This window comes from Pestalotiopsis fici (genome assembly GCF_000516985.1).
Source record: "Pestalotiopsis fici W106-1 unplaced genomic scaffold PFICI_Scf_1, whole genome shotgun sequence".
In the NCBI taxonomy this organism is placed as follows: domain Eukaryota; kingdom Fungi; phylum Ascomycota; class Sordariomycetes; order Amphisphaeriales; family Sporocadaceae; genus Pestalotiopsis; species Pestalotiopsis fici.
Genome location: NW_006917091.1, coordinates 5,371,605 through 5,392,881, shown reverse-complemented (window position 1 = coordinate 5,392,881; position 21,277 = coordinate 5,371,605). Strand labels below are relative to the sequence as shown.

The 21,277-nt window shown below is 47.9% G+C and overlaps 5 protein-coding genes across 5 annotated transcripts; 3 read left to right on the top strand and 2 right to left on the bottom strand.

The window, feature by feature from the left end:
* Positions 1–700: 700 nt before the first annotated feature.
* PFICI_01588 (uncharacterized protein) lies at positions 701–7,950 on the top strand (the record flags this gene model as incomplete). The annotated part of the gene is made up of 8 exons (XM_007830169.1): positions 701–988; positions 1,045–1,131; positions 1,194–1,320; positions 1,382–1,491; positions 1,555–1,600; positions 1,661–6,440; positions 6,529–7,003; positions 7,054–7,950. The coding sequence occupies 8 exons, from the start codon at positions 701–703 to the stop codon at positions 7,948–7,950; spliced, it is 6,810 nt and encodes a 2,269-aa protein (XP_007828360.1).
* A 341-nt stretch (positions 7,951–8,291) lies between these two features.
* Positions 8,292–9,675, bottom strand: PFICI_01587 (uncharacterized protein; the record flags this gene model as incomplete). The annotated part of the gene is made up of 3 exons (XM_007830168.1): positions 8,292–8,789; positions 8,886–8,980; positions 9,057–9,675. The coding sequence occupies 3 exons, from the start codon at positions 9,673–9,675 to the stop codon at positions 8,292–8,294; spliced, it is 1,212 nt and encodes a 403-aa protein (XP_007828359.1).
* Positions 9,676–12,672: 2,997 nt separating this feature from the next.
* Positions 12,673–14,894, top strand: PFICI_01586 (uncharacterized protein; the record flags this gene model as incomplete). Its single annotated transcript, XM_007830167.1, has 2 exons — positions 12,673–12,845; positions 12,896–14,894. 2 exons carry the CDS (start codon positions 12,673–12,675, stop codon positions 14,892–14,894), a joined length of 2,172 nt encoding a protein of 723 aa, XP_007828358.1.
* Positions 14,895–15,888: 994 nt separating this feature from the next.
* PFICI_01585 (uncharacterized protein) lies at positions 15,889–17,852 on the bottom strand (the record flags this gene model as incomplete). The annotated part of the gene is made up of 2 exons (XM_007830166.1): positions 15,889–17,394; positions 17,511–17,852. The coding sequence occupies 2 exons, from the start codon at positions 17,850–17,852 to the stop codon at positions 15,889–15,891; spliced, it is 1,848 nt and encodes a 615-aa protein (XP_007828357.1).
* A 1,596-nt stretch (positions 17,853–19,448) lies between these two features.
* PFICI_01584 (uncharacterized protein) lies at positions 19,449–20,272 on the top strand (the record flags this gene model as incomplete). Its single annotated transcript, XM_007830165.1, has 3 exons — positions 19,449–19,548; positions 19,606–20,115; positions 20,169–20,272. The coding sequence occupies 3 exons, from the start codon at positions 19,449–19,451 to the stop codon at positions 20,270–20,272; spliced, it is 714 nt and encodes a 237-aa protein (XP_007828356.1).
* Positions 20,273–21,277: the final 1,005 nt, after the last annotated feature.

Sequence of the window (21,277 nt, the reverse complement as noted above, 5' to 3'; positions counted from 1 at the left end):
GAATCCATCGCTATCTGTGGTATTGGCTTGCGCCTGCCTGGAGGTATATGCAACACGAATGATTACTGGGAACTTCTCATTAATGGTCGTGATGCAAAAAGCCTGGTCGACAAACCTCGTTTCAATTCTGAGGGGTTCAGTGATTCTCTTGGTGGCAAGTTGAGCATTCGCGACCAGAACGGCTATTTTCTCCATCAGGACCTTGGCCATTTTGATCCATCCTCCTTCTCCCTTTCGCGCCAAGAAGCTGAAAGGTGTGATCCGCAGCAGAGGCTTCTATTAGAAGTGACAAGAGAGTGCATTGAGGATGCCGGGGAGACACGATATCGAGGGCGGCCAGTTGGTTGCTACATAGGCTCATTTGGCTCGACTTGGCTCAGATTGCAGAATGTAGATCCTCAATTTCCCACAAACTATCAAATGACAGGAGTAGAGGATTACATGTTGTCAAATCGTATCTCTTTCGAATTCGACTTGACAGGCCCCAGGTGTGTTTGATATCTGCCCTTGATTTCTTATTTGAACGCCAACGACAACTTCACGGAACTCTGTTAACTTGTTTTTTAGTATGACAATTAATACTGCCTGCTCGGCATCCTTGGTAGCCCTCCACGAGGCATGTAATGCACTACAAAACGGAACAATTGAGGGTGCTATAGTTGGCGGTGGCTGCCTGCAATTAAGTCCCGTGTTGACCGAAATGATGGCTGCCGAGGGCACCTTGTCTTCCGACGGGAGCTGTAAAAGCTTTGATTCGGGAGCTAATGGATTCGCCCGGGCGGAGGGAATCACAGCGATTTACATTAAACGACTGAGCGATGCCATTCGAGATGGTAATCCCATTCGATCCATTATTCGAGCATCCGGGAGTAACAGCGACGGCAGCCGGGCGGGTTTGATGCAGCCACAAGCCCGAACCCAGGAGGCGCTCATTCGCCAGGTGTATAAGAGAGCGCGTCTAGATCCAGGCGATACAGCATTCGTAGAGGTATGTCCATTTGCTTCACCAAACATCCATCTACTGAACCGAGGGGAAAAAAACAGTGTCACGGGACCGGTACGGCAACGGGTGATCCCATCGAGACGAGAGCGATCGATAATGTATTCGGCGAGCACGGTGTCTATATTGGTGTTAGTAACATGCTCAATTTCCACTTTTTGGATGGTCCGTCTAACAAAATATCTGTTACCAGAGTGTCAAACCAAATATCGGACACACGGAAGGTTCTGCTGGCTTGGCCAGTCTAATCAAGGCTGTGTTAGCCCTTGAAAATGCCATCATACCGCCTAACATCAAATTCCAAGTTAGAAATCCAAAGAGTACGTCGCAATTAGCTTCAATAAGGTCTTAGCGAGTCTAACAAGTATCCCCTTCTGATAGTGCCTGGGGCCGACCGCCTTCTCATACCTGTTGCGCCTACACCATTCCCACCTCGCAAACAACACCGCATCAGTGTCAATTCCTTTGGAATAGGAGGTTCCAACTCACATGTAAGTATCACTGCGCGTGCATGAAATTAGCGAATAGTGGTGTGGTATTGATGCGCATGAAAGGTAATCCTAGATTCATATGCCCCAGCCACGAATGGAATGCCTAATGGTCACGTTTGTGGGCACGAGGCCGGAAGCACAGCTCACATCGGCAATCACAACACGCTAGCCACAAAAACGAACCCTGCAAGTTTTCGTGATACAGAGTTGCCCTCTCTCATGCCGTTCTCGGCATATACAGAACACTCCTTGCGACGACAAATTGAGCTGTATACTGCTCATATTCGCCAGAACCCAACACAAGTCCACGATATCGCTTACACACGTTCCATGCGCCGTGAGAACTTACCTCACCGTGCTTTTGCCATTGTGGAATCGAAAGGCCGTACACTTAAGATCTCTAACCTACTCAAGACATCTAATCAACCTTGGGGGCCGAAAGTTGTGATGGTGTTTAGTGGCCAGGGCAGCCAATGGGCTGGCATGGGCAGAGAGTTATTATTCTCATCGTCTGATTTCCGTGCAGACATCTCTGCAATGGACACCGTGCTGAAGGTTTTGCCGAAACCCCCGCATTGGTCCCTGAGTGAAGTCTTGTCTGATCACGCCGACATTGAGAAATTCAACTCGGCAGAGCTCTCCCAGCCACTGTGCACAGCTCTCCAAATCGCGATCGTCCACCACTTGCGACGTGTAGGTGTTTTACCTGCAATCGTCGTCGGCCACTCGAGTGGAGAGATTGCAGCCGCTTATGCTGCAGGCCATATTTCACTACAGATGGCAATCCGAGCAGCATTCTATCGTGGCCTAGTTACCAGAGAGGCGGATCGCAAAGGTGCTATGGCTGCAGTCAGCTTAGGGAGTCAAGAAACCTCTCGATATCTGGCCGAGGGGGTTGTAATTGCTTGTGAAAACAGCCCCTCGAGCTCGACAATCTCTGGCGATCGTGCTCTTATTGAGCAATCGCTGGCTTCAATCAGGAAAGATAGACCGAATGTGTTTACGCGTCTCTTGAAGGTCGACATGGCTTATCACTCTTCTCACATGGCTATCCTCGGAGATATGTATTTGCATCACCTGGAGGCGGAGCGACCGTCCTGCAATGATACTTTCTTCGATCAGGGGGCTATTTTCATCTCAAGTGTTACAGGCAGCCAAGCCAGTGCTCAAGATGTAAGCTCTCCGAATTATTGGGTTCGGAATCTTGTACAGCGTGTAAGGTTTTCGACAGCTATCCAAATGGCACAAACCATCATTAGCGATCACGTCTTGCTGGAAGTTGGTCCTCATGCAACACTAGGGGGGCCTTTGCGGCAAATCGGCCAACCTCAAGGGGCTTTCAAATATGTTGCGACACAAAAGAGAGGAGAGGACTGCGATCAGGCGATGCTAGAAGCCTTCGGACAGCTATACCAATACGGTGTACCTGTCGATTTCCGGCCCCTCTTTCAGAAGGGGAAGACTCTCCCAGGCCTACCAACATACCCATGGGACCATACGGGACCATCGTTTTGGTATGAAAATCGAATCTCTAGGGCGTCTCGATTACGGCAATACCCACGACACTGTCTCCTTGGCCTCAAGACTCTGGATTCTTCGGATTCGCAACCTGTTTGGCGCAATATCATGGATCTTGATGACTTACCTTGGCTCACTGATCACAAAGTTGGCGGCAATATAGTCTTCCCGTTCGCCGGGTACGTCTCTCTAGCTAGCGAAGCGATCAGGCAAGTCAAACGGCTGTCTCTCACTTCAGGGCTCTCGCTTCGATACGTCGTTGCCAAAAAGGCTTTGGTTTTGAAACAGTCGCAATCTGTGGAAATTATCACATCTCTACGCCCCGGTCGGCTTACTGACACGACCAACTCCGACTGGTTTCACTTCCAGATACAGTCTCACGATGGTGAGAACTGGACCGAACATTGCGTAGGCGAAATCACAACCGTATTCACGCCTCATATTGAGCGTGCCAATGATTTCCATGTCCTTCCACGTCAAGTTTCAAAGCAGACATTCTATAGTGCCATGTCTCGCACTGGTCTGAGCTACGGTCCTGAATTTGCCCTCCTGCAGGACATTACTGCATCGGCAACAGATCATGTTGCCCAAGCACATATCGTTGATACAGGAAATCATTCCAACAATGCCTTCATACTTCACCCTGCAGAACTTGACAGCTGCCTGCAACTGGTCTTCGTAGCAGCTTCTCAAGGCCTTTGTCGAAATATCAACAGATTGTACGTGCCGACCATGGTCGAAAATCTAGAGATATACGGTCCGAGGAGTGATTTCATGAACGTTCAGTCCACTTGGAATAAGAAGGATCATGGTAGTTGTCAAATTGACTGCGTGGGATCTTCTGGAGAGTCCATATTTTCCCTCAAGGGTGTACAGTTGGCGCCTCTTGAGGATTCCACAGAGCTCAACCAAGTGTCCCACAGACACGGACTGGCGCGATTGGAATGGTTTCCAGCTTTCGATTTCTCTGAAGCCCTCCAGATGCTCCAACCACCGCCGCTAAACCGCGAGCATCTCGCAATAGAACACCAGCTCACTTTGCTATGCATCATGGAAGAGCTTGAGAAAGTGCGCAACATCACTGCCTCCAATGCACACCTTTCGAAATTGCAAGAGTGGATGAGCGATGAGATGTCCAAAGCACTCGAGACAGGAACATTTCCTCTGATCCGCGACACCAAATGGTTAACAGAGCTGGATGAAACTGCGCGCCGGTGTCTGATTGACGAGCATGTGACATTTCTCAGTACTGGCCCTCACGCGCCGTTCGCTCAGGCTTGTAAGCGTGTCTGCGAACATGGACCGTCCATATTCTCAGGTGTCACTGACACCATTGACGTTCTCACGCGAGATAACTTGCTCACCGAAGTCTACAATGTCAACAGCTACAATTACGGCCAATTCGTGAGCTCTTTCTCTAAATCGCGGCCAAACCTGCGAATTCTTGAGGTCGGAGCTGGCACTGGCGGCACCACCGAACTCGTATTGCGCGAATTAGTCGGTGATGCTACAGATATGCCCTCGTTTTCCCTCTACACATTCACAGACGTGTCCGCTGGCTTTTTCGCCAAGGCGAAAGAGAGATTCTCACATGTTCCAAACATGGAGTACCGTACTCTTGATGCCTCAAAGCCGCCCTTGGAGCAGGGTTTTGAAAATGCTCAAAACTCATACGATCTTGTCATTGCAGCAAATGTTATCCATGCCACCCCATTCATCGGAGAAACGCTTGCGAATGTTCGTTCATTGTTGAAGAATGACGGGATCCTCCTCTTGACGGAGCCTCTGCCCACACTCAAGACCGTCAGTTACATATTCGGGCACTTTTCTGGCTGGTGGCTCGGTGAAGCTGACGGCAGATTTGGCGGACCACTTGTGGGTATTGAACGCTGGGATCGTGAGCTCAAATCGTCTGGTTTCTCTGGAGCAGAGACCGTCTCATTTGGAGCGGAAGAACCGTACCGCCAGATCATGACTATCGTCGCCCGTGCCGAGTCAGCTCAAGCCACTATCAACGGACGTTCGCGTGGCAATGTTACTCTTCTATGCGAGAAGGCGACATCAAACATTGCCGTCGCCTTGAAGACACAGCTCAATGACCGCGGTTGGAATGTGGACACCCACGAACTCAGCAAAGGTCCCCCGACACCTTCACAGGTCTCGATCTCATGCGTCAACTTGGAAGAAGCTTCTTTGAATGGCAAGCTTTACGATCAATCAAAGTTCGAACTTCTCAGAGAAGTCATGAACTCTCTTGCCGAGAAGACTCTATGGCTAATGCCTACGGTGCAAACAGAAGCCAGCGAGAACTACCATGCCGCACAGTTTCTTGGGTTTTCGCGTTCGCTGCGGTCGGAACTCGGCTTGCAGATATATACGCTTGAGATCTCTGAGATAGACTCTCTCACCCAACCTCAGCTCGTTATGGATGTATTCGAGAAGATCTTGGAAGAAGTTGACGCAGGCGCTTTAGCCCCAGACATGGAATATGCCAGTCGCGATTCCCAAATATTGATTTCGCGTTTCCGCCATGTTACCCTGGAAGACGAGATTAGAAGGCTGAGTAGCGAGTCGACCGCGCATGGGGACTCGGCTGAGTTGCGAATTGGAAAGAAGGGATTCATGAATACACTCTACTGGCAAAGAAAAGAACTGATGCCGTATGTTCCGGACGGCCACGTCGAGGTAGAGATCCGTGCTGTCGGTCTAAACGCTTTCGACATTTTTACCGGCAAGGGCATAATCCACAGTCATATTGAAACAGAGGATCTGCGCTTCGGATGTGAAGCAGCTGGTATTATCCGCAGAATCGGATCAGGAGTGACAGGCTTTCAATCGGGCGACAGGGTGATGCTGTTCAGCGACGGTGGCAGCTTTGCTACACATGCGGTGATCCCTGCCGACCTCGCGTTGAAGATTCCCGATTCAATGGCATATGAGCAAGCTGCAACAATTCCGGTTTGCTTTGGGACTGTACTATACAGTCTGATCCACGTTGCGCGGATTGAGAAAGGTCAAACTGTGCTTATTCATTCAGCCTGTGGCGGAGTTGGTCTGGCAGCCATCCAAGTCTGCCAGATGCTAGGTGCCGAGATATTCCTGACAGTGGGAAGCAAGAAAAAGGTGCAGTACTTGATGGAAAACTTCGCGGTCCCACCTGAGCGGATCTTTCACTCTCGTGATGCAACGTTCGTGAGCGGCATCATGCGAGAAACCCATGATGCTGGCGTCGACGTGGTTCTGAACTCTCTGACTGGAGAGCTCCTTCACGAATCCTGGAAGTGCGTTGCTGAGTTTGGCTGCATGATTGACCTTAGTCGTCGGGATGCTGATGGATTGGGTCAACTGAACATGATGCCCTTTGGTCATAACCGATCGTACCACGGTGTTGAGGCGATCCAATTCACACGCAGGCCCGCGTTGTTTCGGAGGTGAGTGCTAGATCCAAGGGTGCGCACAGCGTTGCGCAAATGGTATCTTGACGAGGTCCTGGGCTACCACTAACGTATTGCTATAAAGATTTTGCCACGAATTTCTCCGTCATGCCGAGCAGGGTACTCTTCGCCCAATTCAACCTCTGACTGTGGTTGCTGCTCACCTCATAGAGAGGGCTTTCAGGACTCTCGATGACTCTGCGCACATCGGAAAGATAGCTGTTACCATGACACCAGAGACCACTTTGAGCGCTGCGCCCTACGTGAGGTGTATCAAATTTGACCCTAAAGGCACTTATCTCCTCACTGGTGGCGTAGGAGGTCTTGGAAGAGCCATTTCCACGTGGATGGTTGATCGCGGGGCGCGTCATCTGACTTTTCTTTCTAGAAGCTCCGGTATCAGCGAGTCTAGCAATATGTTGTTCAAAGAGCTGGAGCTTATGGGATGCTCAGTGGTCTCGGTGGCGGGCTCCGCTGACAAAGAAGAGGATGTTGAAGTTGCCATGGCGCAGTCGACACTCCCTATCAAAGGAGTGTTGCATCTTGCAATGGTGCTGCGGGTGAGTTTTTATGCCATGGCCCAAGTATGCACTTCTGCTGATGTTCTCAGGATATCTCTCTTATGGACATGACGTGGTCTCAATGGCGCGAGGTCATCAGTCCAAAGGTCACTGGGGCTTGGAATCTCCATGCTTCTCTCTTGCAACATAAACAGACGCCGGATTTCTTCTTCTTGGCCAGTTCAATCATCTCTGTTCTGGACGCCAGTGGCCAGGCCAATTACGTGGCAGCCAATGCGGTCAACGATGCGTTCTGCAAGTTCAGGCACAGTCTTGGCTTGCCCGCTTGCGTTCTGAATATCTGCCCCATCATTGATGCTGGTTTTGTTTCCGAGAATGAGTCTGCAGCACAGAGTTTGCAGGCGCAAGGTCTCCATGGAGTTCACGAAAGTGAGTTCCTGGACTGTCTAGAGCTCATCTTGCTGCAAGGCCAGAAGCCCGCCGGAGAGGCCATGGAAGGTATATCTTCTGCTTCTCGGTCAAATCAACACCAGATTGTGATGGGATTGCACGTAGGCCAGGATTTGGACAACAGCAGATCTATATGGCGTCGGGATAGGCGTATGGGCACCTACCACAACATGCCTAAACAGGCTTCCACTGCTGCAAATAACAAGCAGGATGCATTGCGGAGCTTCCTTGCATCACTAGACAAGAGCAATGCCGCAGAGCAGCTACGGAACAAAGCCACAATTCAGTTCTTCGCCACTGAAATTGGCAAGAAAATCTTTGAGTACCGTCTCCGTCCTGACGAAGAAGTCGACACAAAATCGACAGTGGCGCGTATGGGTTTGGACTCCTTGCTCTCTGTCGAACTTGCTCGATGGTTCAAGAGCGCTTTTGGTGTCAGAATGGGCGTCCTAGAGATTGTTGGAGGTGGGACTTTGGAGCAGCTCGCCACCATGACTGCGGGGAAGATTTGCAAACAATACACGCAAACTGTTTAGCTACAGCGAGGGTTTCTTATGTACATGGATAGACAATCAATACAGCGCCATAGATTTCCAGCCATTGAACGCAGCTTATAATCTTAACACTCCGCTGTACCTCACAATTTTGTCCAATGCTTGATCATACACTGCGAAGGCTTCGGCTAGGTCCTCCCCTACCACAGCCACATTCTTGCTGTGTTATGCAGGAGTACCCAGCAAGCCTTGTGCCATTGGATGCGACCATACCCAAGTGCCTGCAAAAGCAGAAAGGATTCCAACTTAGAATTGTAGTCTGCATCACTATTCTTACATTTTTAACAGCTTAGCCACCGACTTAGAAACCTTGGCTGGTCAAACTACTGTGCTAGTGTCAACTTCCCTCCAGTAACACTGCCACGTTTCTCCCAAATCGTAGAACGCTCTCCGAGGGAGTGCCGCCACTCTTTAAAGCCATCTTCAACATATCTGGACTTTGGTGCGCTCTCAAATTCTTTAAGCAGGTTGTTTTGATTTATGCGCTTCAAGTCCCAGAACACGTAGCTGCGCAGTCGTCGCCCGATTTTGGAAACGGCCAAGACCCACATTATGTTACTCTGGTGCATATGAGCATTATACCATGCTTCATATGGCCCGATGTCCGTATCATGATCATCAAAGCGTGACGCAAAGGTCCTTCGTTCCTCAGGGCTGTACTCATACAGAAGCTTGTTGCTTGCGCCATCGCCATGCGCTTGACGGAGATGGTAATAGATTCTGATCTCCGGTGACAAAATTGTTGACTTTAGTTTCATCTTCTTTGCGTCATTTGAGGTTTCATTTATCAAGGCGTGAGTGAACAGCAGACCCTTGCATTCCTTGCATCCAAGTTAGCCACATCCACGCCCAATAACCGAAACAACAAGATCTTGTGACCATGTCTTTTGAGTAGATGTAGAGAAGTATAAACGGACCCATCTTCGTCTACAGTATTCATTGATCCTATCTCTGATGCTGCTGAATAATATTGCTCCAAATCCAAAATCTTCGCGGAGAACTTGAAATGTAGCTATAGTCGCGTTGGGGATTCATTGAGCAATAAGACGACTTAGCAATAGTATTCAAAGTGTTAAGCAAGTACGTACCAAATGAAAACTTCTCCTCAATGAAGTTATAGATGCATCCAAGCTGTTCGTTCTCCCACGGCGAGTGCTTTCTCAGAAGCTGCTCTGTAGGATAATATCGTTTCTCAATTTCACTTTCGATAGTACTTGGATGTCGGTGACACAGATTGCAAAGAAGTTCAAACCGGTAAAAGGCCCGCTTGACTCGGAAGGACTCTACTGGGGAGAGTATAAGGTGATCTTGGCCAAGAAGCGACCAGGCCTGGCGCATGAAGTCCGTTGACATGGTATGCATAATGTCGTGTACGTGGCCAAGGTGTACGAGGTCCCGAAGATGCATCGTTCTCATGCGGGCCACCAACTGCTCAGGCTCATGGCAGAGAAGATTGATCAACTCCTCGATTGAAGCATTTGTATGTGTCTGGGGCGGGCGGGACGACTCAAACACTGCAATCGAGTACGGCAAAAGATTCGAAGTGATCTGCCGTGTCAGAATGTTGCGTGCGACTTTTGAATTTTCGGCGGCAGAGTTGTAGAAGTGTTTGCGTGTGAGAAGTGTGGCTGAAAGGAATCGAATATCATCAAGCTCGCTCAGCACACAGGCCATCACCTCGATTGGGAGATCCGTTATGCGAGCCATGTTGACATGCGAGTTTACCTCGAGTTTAGGCCGTGATTGACGAGGGACACTGGACAGAATGAGTTGAGAAAGACCAATCTGCCATCGAGAGACTGTGAGTAGACTTGGAATGACTCTTCAAAGGGGTTGCATCACAGTCGAAGATTGTTGAAATGTCAATGTCCAGGTGTGATGGTGTTTTGACGCAGTGTTTGAAATCCCGAGCCGTCCTGAATTTGCTTACATTGTCGAGGTATGCACGAGTAGGCAAGCACTTGATCGCACTTGCCGTACCCGAAACAAACTCCGAATGCTGAACACGAACAAATGGAAGTAGCAGTGGAGCTAGAGTTGGCCTTCAATTCTCCATGGGCATCTTGAGTAATTACGTACGAACACTGAGCCTTGAGTCTAGAGTGAAGACGTCCTGAATTGTATTGATAGTGGAGTTGGTGCCTGGTCTCAGCTTCACATCTACCTATTAGGTAGGTAATGATGTCTCCCACCTACATTTTCAAGGCATTCCCCGATATTAAAAAGTTGAATATTAATAAAAAAAAACTCTATTTTATTATTTTTGTTATGGTGCATATTGTCCCCATCGTTCCGTGGGCATATAGGTCCCAGTTCGTGATTGTTCCCCAACAATTGCGAGCATGCTCTTTGGCCATTCTCGTACAGTGGTAGCAGCATGCCCTGACAATTTTAAATGCTAGCCAGGTTGCGTGAAAAGCTTTGAAATAAGGATTTTAGGGGATAAAAGCACTTCTTCCGATGCAATAGCCCAAGGGACAGGCCTTATCTTAACTAAAATACCGTCAGCAAAACATAAGCTTAAATTTAATCGTGTAGCAATGTGCCGCTTCCAGGGCATTAGAGTCACAGACCTAAAGCTTTTGACTCTAAAGAGCGGGGCTGGCACTAATATCTGGTTGACTCAGAAGTGTTCGATTGCCGCAGTCTGTCCACTCAATTTTGGGGTTGGCCATCATGTGTTGCATCACTGGGAACACTCATAGACTTACTATTTCAATGTAGATTTCACTTGGGAAAACTCCTCTTGCATGCGATCATACGTGCTAGAAGGCTCGCCAAGTCGCCCGCTTTGTGCCGCTTGAGGTCCTCACATCGGTGATGGCTGAGGAATCCCCGGTGTTATATACTTTTGCCATTCTTCTCCTATTGCCGCTAATCTATCATCACAGCATAGGCTAAAACAGAGACGAACAGTCTGTGGTCATTTTCTAGCAGCAAATCAAATTAGAATATGATTTTATACAAGCATCTCTTTTCCCAATTTGTCTTTATATATCAGTATGAGTTAGGCTCGAAATCGTTCTCCCAAGAATAGTTCTTTTTACTTTGGCTGTAAAGTAAGCTGCACGCTTAGTGACACTTATTTGGAGTCAATTTCTCAGCGATCTTAGGGTTTCTACCAAACATTTCACGAGTTCAAATGATAAGGATTGATCTAATTTTGAAGTACGAATTGTGACTAGAGGAAATGGCATGGTGGTTACGAAGTGTGAGTAAACATGCTTGCTTGTTGGTCGTTAGGACCATCCTTGTTTGACACTGATCCTCAGCTTCCCACTTTCTTCTCATCAGCTTTATGGGTATTGTTCTGGTTGCGTTTTGAGGACCATCCAACACCCGTCCAGTGGCTGTCTTTTTGGGACTCTCCAGCCCATCGCCTCATTTGATATCCTTGAGTTTCCGTACTTATATGGTATGACGATGTGGCGAACATCTGCTGATCAATCGTGACATGGCCATTCATTGTATCTCTTGGGCTGTCTTGGGAGTCTCCGTATCTCGTACTCTTGTTAAATTAATATCAATTACAGGATAGAGCTTTGTGTTCATGATTGACATACCTCTAACTCGCACTTCGCATCGTTTGTCCAGGAGCCGACTTGCATAAGCATGATCTCCGTATTAGAATTGAAGTTTGCTGAATGAGGTGCATCTTCACCGGACTCGGCCATTGCACAAAGAGCGCCTATTGATTGCTTCCAAAATTATTTGAAGCGGGATCGACACAGTCAAGACGAATAAAGTGCCACAAAAAGAAAGACAAAGCACAACCAGTTGGGGCGCTGAAAATTGTCAGCGTATTTCTTAAATCTTTCGTTGGAATAAATGATCTCAAGGCGGATTGCTACACTTGCAAGAATAAGATTCGGCGTATACGTGTATTTATTAACACTGCATCTCGAAACAAGCTTTATATCTTCTCCAGCCGCTTGTATGGTAAGTGTTCCCTTCTGCCTGCAGTTTGTCTGTTTTGTTGTTCTTATGACTGAATGATGCATATATTCTGAACCTTAGATCAAGTTGGTTCGCTAATATTTCCATTACAATCGCCGTATTTGTGTAAGTGTATTCGTATATATCTTGCAAGAGCTGAATTCGGATAGGTGCGAAATCTTATTCTGCGTGGCACGCATTTTTGCGCACTGACAAGATCTGCATTAAGCTTAGCTTCGATAAACTCGGTGCTCCCGGGCATCGACATCTACGTCAAATGCAGAAGCAAATAAGCAAATATCTCGGTGAGCTAATCAATTGGGTTAGAAACAGACCCCTGCCAAGAGGCTTGGTCAACGTGGCAGTGCCCTAGTCCTGTTATGGTCATTGTAAGGCACTCTCCCATGCAGGGGTTGTGGCGGCGAGCTCACCAAACTGCCGTCACCAGCTTGCAGCCGCAATACAACCATTGATCACCAAACATATGGAAAAAAGGAAACCCATCACCCAACATTGATCTACGTCCTGATCAGCATAGCTTTGAAAATTCTTTTTAGAGGGCTTTACCAATAATCGTACTCTCAAAATACATCATTCAGGCGCCGCCTGGGGGAAGAAAAAAAAAGTTCAAAACTACTGACTCGCGCTGCCACAAGCTTGTAGTCAAGGTCGTACATTTCTTCTTGTCCGGACGGAGGTTCGAGGCAACAATATCCTTGTCAGCTGGCGTCTCAGCAAACTTCTGCAAGGCGTCGCGCTCACTCAGCAATGGCGATGAATTTGCCTCTTAGATGGAATGATGGGGGAAAGCAACGACGCGCAGCTCAGATTCCCATGGAAAGTTGGAAGTTGCACAGATCTACGATTGAGGAGTTGTACAAGAATGAGACTTTGGCCGATTTGGTGGAGACCATGAAGACCAATCATAGTTTTGATGCAACGTACGTGAGAACTTTTCAACTGCGAGAAGACGCCACTGATTATGCTCTAGAGAACGGCAGTACACACATAGGCTGAGACAATGGGGAATATACAAAAGGGAGAAACAGAAAGAACAAGACATCGACTTTGTTCTAGAATCAGCATCTGGTCTTGGTCAGGAGAAATGCGACGAATCAATCCCAATCTCCTGCGATAAGAAATCAGAGAGCCTAAAGCGACCAAACAGCAGACAGAATACTGGTAGCCGGAGCAGTCAGTACTCACTTGACTCCACACCAGCAAGCAAGAGGCTTAAGACGCTGTCAGAAGAGCACAGTGACAGCGTCAGCTCTTCTAGTAACGAAGAGAATTTCTTGGAACCCAGCTACATAACATCTTATGAAGAATCGCGAAGTATCGTCTCAAGCATAGCTTCTCATGAGGTCATGCTTGCAGAAGGTAGCTCCCAAAATGTATCAGGCAGCCAAAATATCAGTTCATCACAATCCTCCAGTATTACGGAAAACGAAGAGGAAAGCAAACCAGCAGGAGAGATCGAAAGTTCTGCAAGACGCCATTCCCAGTTCGAGGATCCTTGGTCAGCTCGACGACTTCGATCGTACGTGGCTCAGCTGACGGGACGACAACCAATGTCCTTGGCCCTAGAGCAGCTAAACAGATTACGACATGGATATTCTGTCCAGTACTCGAATCTTGCATTCTGCTTGGACTTGGCCCAAAACTTAGAAGGCTTCGATACTCTTTCCGACAGTTTTTACCTACCGAGTCAGGCTGAAGAAGGGCTCAAGGTGGTTGCCGATTACCTGTTTGTTGTTGACCAATTCGAAGCTGCCAGTAACATTTATTCAGTTCTTCTCGTAGCGGAGGAATCTGAAACTCATTCAAGAACCAGGTCACATACCGAAGTACTGTTGCTAACGCCGCGAGTGGTAGCGGCTTTTCGATCTGCAAGAACTGTACCGCAATGCCAATTGGTACAGGACGTTCTATTGAAGCGAATAAAGTCGAATGAGAATCGAGATGTCTCAATATCTGAGCTTTTCATCGTGCATTCATTTCTAGCAGACTGTTTTCGGAAGCAAGGGCAGTTTTCGGATAGATTGAATCATTTGGTACAGTCTTGGACCATCGCACATCGACTCAACGAAGAAGGAGATTCTCGGCTGGCGCCAGATCATTCACTTCTATTATACCTGTACTACAAGAGCGCCTTCCCAGAGCTACCGTCGTCAAACTTCCTCAACGTTGCCGATCTCACGGATATCCCATCACGGCCTCAACGTCTGGGAGCTTATGGTGCGACTTCAATTGGTTACGATGATTTCATGGCGTTTTGCGCACTGGTAAAGAATCTTGGTCAAGAGGAAGAAGCAATTCGTCGAGACAATGGAGCCGCGGATCGCCGTATACTGAGGTGTGTGAGGGATTGTGTCGTATGGTGTGGATCAATTGAAAGGGGTACCCGCAAGGAAACGTCACTCTCGAAGAGGTTTGAAAACGTCTTGGATGCCTGGAAAGGAGATACAACTGTCTCGTCCGATCAACCATACGGAGGAACGGTCCCAGAGATTGAATTCGGCATATCTACTGCTGAGAATCTGCACGTATGTGATCAGATCTCCTCCTGTATTGGCGACATGAAGGGTCTGTCCGCCATATCGTACCAGAAACTCGTGGATCTCCACTTCGAATTCCTCTTTAAAAGAGTCTCAACCAACTTAGGGCGACAACATAGTCAAGTCATAAGCAACAGTTCCTCGCGACTCAGTATTGCATCAGCTATTGCACCTTCGATCGGCTCTTCCAATGCGTCTTTCAGAAACTTCAGGGATGTGTCTCATTCGATGAAGAAACGCGTGACTGGTGCGCCTTCGACAAGATCTCGGGAATCGTCTAGCAACATGAGTCATCTGAGCAAGATGAGCCACGTGACTGATCTGTTTGGAGCAAGCAGCATTCATGAACAAGATGAAACAGGGACCGCAATCTTACACATAAAGCAAGTAACATGGTTGGAGCCTAATGCAGAGGAGTGTCGTGGACTTTGACGATTACCACAATGACGGAGACTTTCGGAATCTTTATCCGAATTCATAACCTAAAAGATAGGTACCTTAACCGAGCAAAAGTTTGCGCACCGACATTAAATTGCTTTTACATATCTGTTGTTTCTCTGGTGTTATATAACTTTTTTTTCCTTTTGAAAATAATTTAAGTCAAAAAGAAATAATATTAAAGTTAAAGGGAAAGGAGTTTATATGAAATTAAATTCATTTTATTTCATTTTTATTTTATCTCATTTTAGCAATTATGCATAAAGCTCTTTTGATTTTATGTAAATATTAATATAAATGTGCTAAGACAGGATTCAAGACGGTATAATTAGCGACGACTCATTTATTTACTTTATTTTATTATTTCAACACCCGCGATTTTAAATATTAAAACTACCATGCATTTGCCGTTATAATCAACGCTTTACGCGTCGCCGATAATAAGAGCTACGTTTGAAAGGCTGCAGACGAAGCGATTAAATTCACCGCTAATGATATTTCTTAAATCCTAATTAAAACCGTGTCGAGAACGCGATGGCATTATGGACGCCGGAGCTATCATTACTGCCATTCGAAATCACGGTCTGGCCTTTACAAAAAGCCTTAAGCTTTTGAACTTCTCTTTTAAAAAAAACTTAAACAAAGAAAATTATAGTCATAATCATGACAAAGGCAATACTAAATTTCTGCATTATTTGTAGCGTTAAGAATGTATGGTTCGTGCTATAGTGCTACGCTAGAGACTGATGGGTGTGGCTACCAAGAATAGTTTTGCTGTTATTCACAACCGAAGGACGTTTTATGTTCCGTTTCGTTGGTCAATCATTGGAACCAGTATTGCAAGCGCTACTTTAGTTTCCTCCTTAACAGTCACAAGTGACAAATGTGATTGCCAAGTCAATGAGCCGGATGATGTTGGTGGCACAATATGGCTGCACCGTGGCAGACTTTATGTGTACGGCGGCGCTCCGGACCCGAGAGTGACCTATCACCATTCCTCATCGTCATCGCTACCATCTTCCTCATCATCGGACATTAGAAAGTCATCCGGGTGGGCTCCGTCCTCTACCTCTTGACGGTATCGTTCTGCGTCCGCACGATGCCCATCAATTTGATTGAGAATCTCCTCGCAGTCCTTCCAGATCCGCCGTCGGTTACGCAACCCGAGCAGGGTGGAGTGATTGCGAGCAAGTTCACAGCGCAAATGGTACCAGTCCGTCTTTTCGTGCAATTGTAAGGGCGCAGGACTCTCAGGGTAATTTTTGAGCGCCTCTTCTTCTTTAGCATTCTCTTCTCGGAGGGCAGAGATGGCGGCATGATACGGTTCCGGGTCTTGCACAGCGCGTGCCTCCTCTGCAAGTACAGTCTCGGCTCGACTTAGGAATTCGTCGCGGATCTCTCTTCTTTCGTAAGTTGGAAGCAGCTCTGACGGTTTGTGGTAGGCCCATTTTGAGTATTCCATGGATGACCATGCCTCCCAGAGCCAGGGCAGCTCTCGCAGAGTCAGGGTGCGAAACACTGACTGCGGAAGCTGGTGAAAGGAACGTGATGCTAGGCGTAGATTCGCAATGTCTTTTGACCCAAGTGGATCCAGGATGATAAGCAACAGCTCGCGTGGTAGACTGGCGAACATGTCGCCGGCAGCCTTCCGCGCTGCACGAAACACTGTAGTGTTGTGGCCAAAGCTTGGTTCGTCAGAACGGTCTGATGAGGCCACAATTGATGCCAGTTTGGTCATGAAGCACGGATTTGCTACCACGAATTCGTCGCCAGGTTTGTCTTGGTAGGATCGTGCACGAATGGCGGCCGGATCTCTTGGGAAGTTGTCGTAAACCTCTCCTGACGCTATAAACCACCAAGCAAACAACCCTTCATAGTCGATCGCTCCGGATCGCTGAGTGGATACGCGTTTGAATACCTCGAGGCACGTGGGATGAAATGGCAAACAAGGCACCCCGGGGCCTTCCGACATGTGAAAGTTGTTGATGGCTTTTACATCTTCGATGTCATGCCTGGGAGGGCAGACTGATGCTCTCCAATTTCCTTGCCTAGCCCATTGATAACCAAGACCACTGAGAAAGAATCTTCCGCTAATCTCGAACTTCTGATCATCCGGCTCAGGGACCCAGTTGTCTGACTTTGCAACAAAACACTGGACCGTGTTACATCCGCGCATCTCGTCGGCGGAAATAAAATGGCCATTAAAGACCAAGCGTCGGTCGACCCTCCACTGGCAATTGGGGCCTCCAGAGATGTGTTCGTAATTGAAATCTTCGTATTCATAATTTACCATTACCTTGTCGCGCACCGGTATCAAGGCCTGGGAATGGACTGTGGCTGGGGAGTCACTACGAATAGGTGACGCAGAGCTTTTCGTATTTGCCAACACAGATGGTGTGTCTGCGTCGCTCTGATATGTGACGCTGCTCTCGGAGTCGCTCTCATAGTTTGAGTCGTACTCATATGGATCGTCCTCTTCCGAAGACTCGGAAACCTTCCCAGATCAGGATATATTAGTTTTCTACTCTACCCTGTTGACAATAGGAGCTTTCCACCATAGTCGTTTTGTCTCGCTGGTAAATATTACGTGCGCCATAGACCAAGACTTACATAAGCATCATAGTAGTCACCTTGGGGACCAGGTTCCACTTCTCTGTCAAAAAAGTTATCCACGAGTCCTGGGGCATCTAAAAGTTCAGTGCCCTTCTTCCACCGTTTGTCCACCATGCACCCAGCCGATGGCGGACAGAGACGATCTCTTCCGTCTGCCATGTGGCTCAGGGTGGGACTGCCAAAATCTCCATCACCTTGGAGAAAACCTCTCAAGTCTCCCAGGCTTGCAGGGCCCCGCGAGTGCCAGCCTGCACCGCGAGGCTCTGCCGGCGTTCGTATCCGGCCCGTCTCGAAGCCGATGCCACAGAGCTGGCAAGTGGGCATGGGATGTTTAAACATGGCGCTAGGCTTGTTGTGTTTGGGCAACCTGATCTCTGCACAAGTGTTGGATGAAGTTACCCAGCGACCGCCGCGAAAGAAAATTGGTTCCCTTATCGATGTACCTAATGATTAGAATCGTCAAATAATATCACGCCCTAATTTTGGCGGTGGGGCGGCGGGAGGCGCTGATCGTCTCCAGACGTTGCAAAAGACGATGCTCAACATGGGAGACGAGGCAAACGAGAACATTTGAATGTTCACACCTGCATGAACGGAATATTGCAAACATCAAATGGATATTGTCAGGAAATCGATCCTGCGATTGCGACATACTCGCAATATCCATATCAGTTCATGTATCTACCTAAACTAACCCCCTTAGGTCTGGAAACATGATCCACACCGGCAAGCGTGTGCATATGATATAGCAGTCAAAGAAGAAAAGACTACTAATTTACATGATAGGTTGAAACAGGAAAATCCAACGAGTGCATATACGGGGACTAAATGATTCTCGCGTGGTTTTAAAAATCGTCATAGAAGATGCGTACAAATAACCACATTCTTTGAGCCACAAAGTGGCGCAACTGCATTCCACTAAGAGGCATACCAATTGCCTGCCGCACCAATTCCCTGCAAGTCCCACCAATCTCAATCACGGCGCAATAGCGTCGACCAAGCGAGCAGTTCAGTCTCTAGAGCTAAGAATTTTCTGTGTCTTGCACCATGCTTGCGCTCTCCTTGCGCGTCACCGTTTGTCGCAAAACCTTCACGGCAGGTGTGAGTGACATTTCCTTGATCGCCTAGGTAGTCTTTGATTGCTCATTGATTATTGCGCAAAAGATGTCAGAGTATGTACTATTCCCACATTCTGGCAGGCTACCCATGCCGACCTAGATCATCGTGAACATCTAAACAACCACGATCCATTAAGTTCCAAGTCCTGCCTGCCGCAAGCATCATCTGCCAAGAATTGGCATGCGAATGGTTTTCCCAACAACGGTATTAAACCATCAGCGATACCAAAGATCTAGGGGCGTTCATTCGTCAATGCTAAGTACCTACAATTATGACAGGTGCTTCTGTCCTTCGCTAGCTACCCGGACAGCCGTTGAAGACCGAATCCGACATTTTGGATGGAATTTATTGACGGGTCGAAAGGCTCCCGCTCCCAATTGGGGTCGTTAGCATAGATCTTAGGACCCCTATCTGTACTAGTCAGGGCCGTCGGTATGCCGTAGGACAAGAGATCGGCAAGGCTAAGGGGGAAAGCTAGCTAGAGAGTCAGCGCCGGACTCGCGACGGGCTTGATCGATCTCGCGCTTTAAAGAATCTAGGTTAGGTTTCATCGGAGATGCGACTTGCCGTGATGCAGTCAAATTGGCATTCCAATCGTCGTTTTTCGATTAGTGATTAGTGACTGGCAAAACTGGGCGCCCCCTACGCAATGGCAAACATATAACCGTGGGTGACTGACTCAAAGATTTCAGGAACGAACCCCGAGTTCAACTTTCGTTAAATTTACTAGACCAGTTGTGTTTCATGCGAACTATTTCATTCGTTTCTCACGTTCCTTTTATATCCCTTATACGTAATCAGCTTGGAGTCGTCACAATGCGGAGTGCTCTAGGCTGGCTTTTTATGGTGGCTCTCCCAATTGAGGCACACCTTCACAATCGAGCCAATGAGTGGCAAGCGCCTCAATCTGGAGACAGTGCGTTGACTTGCCAAGAGCGAATCTGGGAACTGATACTAACAATACTCTTGGCAGGTCGTTCACCATGCCCGATGCTCAACTCATTGGCAAACCACGGCTTTCTACCACGAAATGGACTAAACGTAGATGCACCAACGCTGCGAAATGCTCTCCAGTCCAATAGCTTTGACCCCGACGCCCTTTCCGATGTCATAACCCAGGCTTTGAGCACTTCCACGACGGGCAACAGCTCGACTTTTAATCTCGCCGATACAGTCAAGCACAATGTTATCGAACATGATGGGTCATTATCCAGAGACGATTACGCCCACGCCCAAAACGACTTGCACTTTGATGCGGAAATCTGGTCACAAGTCGTCTCTCATTTCACTAGTGATACCATTAGTATAGAGACTGCGGCGAAGGCGAGACTTGACCGCATCGCCAATGCACAATCAACAAACTCGGAGTATTCGCAGCCCAACGGTGACACGGCAAGTCTGGCCGAGACCGCATTCTATCTGATGCTGCTCGGAGATCGGGTAGATGGAAACCCCCCTACTGCGTGGGTCAAGATCTTTTTCGGTGAGTGCAAATTTGTCGTACAAATAGCAGACTCTAGTACTGATCTCGAGCAGAGCAAGAAAGACTACCATTTGCGGAAGGGTTCGTGAACAAGGACCCAGTCATGACTCTAGACGAAATTGAGACTATGATGAGCAAGATCTCGGCAGTGCAATAGACTTAATACCATGGATAAATAAGGGATTGAAATACCATGGACTGTGCACATCCTGACATTGGCGCAAACTCGACACGCGGAATGTCTTCGAAATGCTGGCGTATTTGTGATTCTTTAAAATCTGCGCCGCTCGCAGTCATATCTGTAGCGCAACATCGCAATTGCACCGCGAGCTGCTTCCTGGCCAGATTCTCCGGTTCGTTTGAATTGGAAGTTCTTTTAAAGCCTCAGGACGCACCGTATAGCCAACACTTGGGATCAAGCGCAGGACTCTCACGAAACTGATCCTGTTGTTGAAATACCATTTTTTACTGAATAAGGTGACGGTATCGAGACTGAGCTGGCTGTCTTCTCTTTAGCGATTTATTAGGGGTGAAGAGCAAGCTTTGCGGCGGTGGAACTTTTCTATTCAGCATTCACCCTCTTCTTTCTCTTGTTGCACCTACAAGGTGTAATGCCCGTGGAAGTTGCCGGCAGATCGCTGTCGCTACTGGCAGACGGACGGATAGAGACGGTCATACTTGGAGCTGAGTTGGACGATGAGAGAGATGGGCTCCCATAGACGGCACTTGTGTCAACAGAAACCGCAATTGAACCAGATGTGACAGCGGCACCAGAGCTGAGCGAGTTGTTTATGACAGTGCTCGAGATAGTCTCCACGCTGGAGGTAGTTTCCTGATAAAACGAAGTTAAGTCAATGAATGGCGTGTTCGCTCGTTGAATTGTCTCGTTACTCTACACTGTAGTAGCTTGAGCTTAAACTTTGGCTCATCCACGTGCAACGTCAAGGATTGCGCGGGCGGTTTGGCGGACAAGGTTCTCTTCGTACAGCGCTAACACAGGATCATCAACGACAAATTTTGGCGAGTTTCGATGTTACCCTGTAATTTGCATAATTCTTGAATCTCAGTCCCGAGTTCTTCTTGAGGCCGCAAATTTCCTCCCTCAACGGTGAACTCCCGCTGTAGCACACTTGTCGAAAATAGTGAGAAAACCCATCACCCG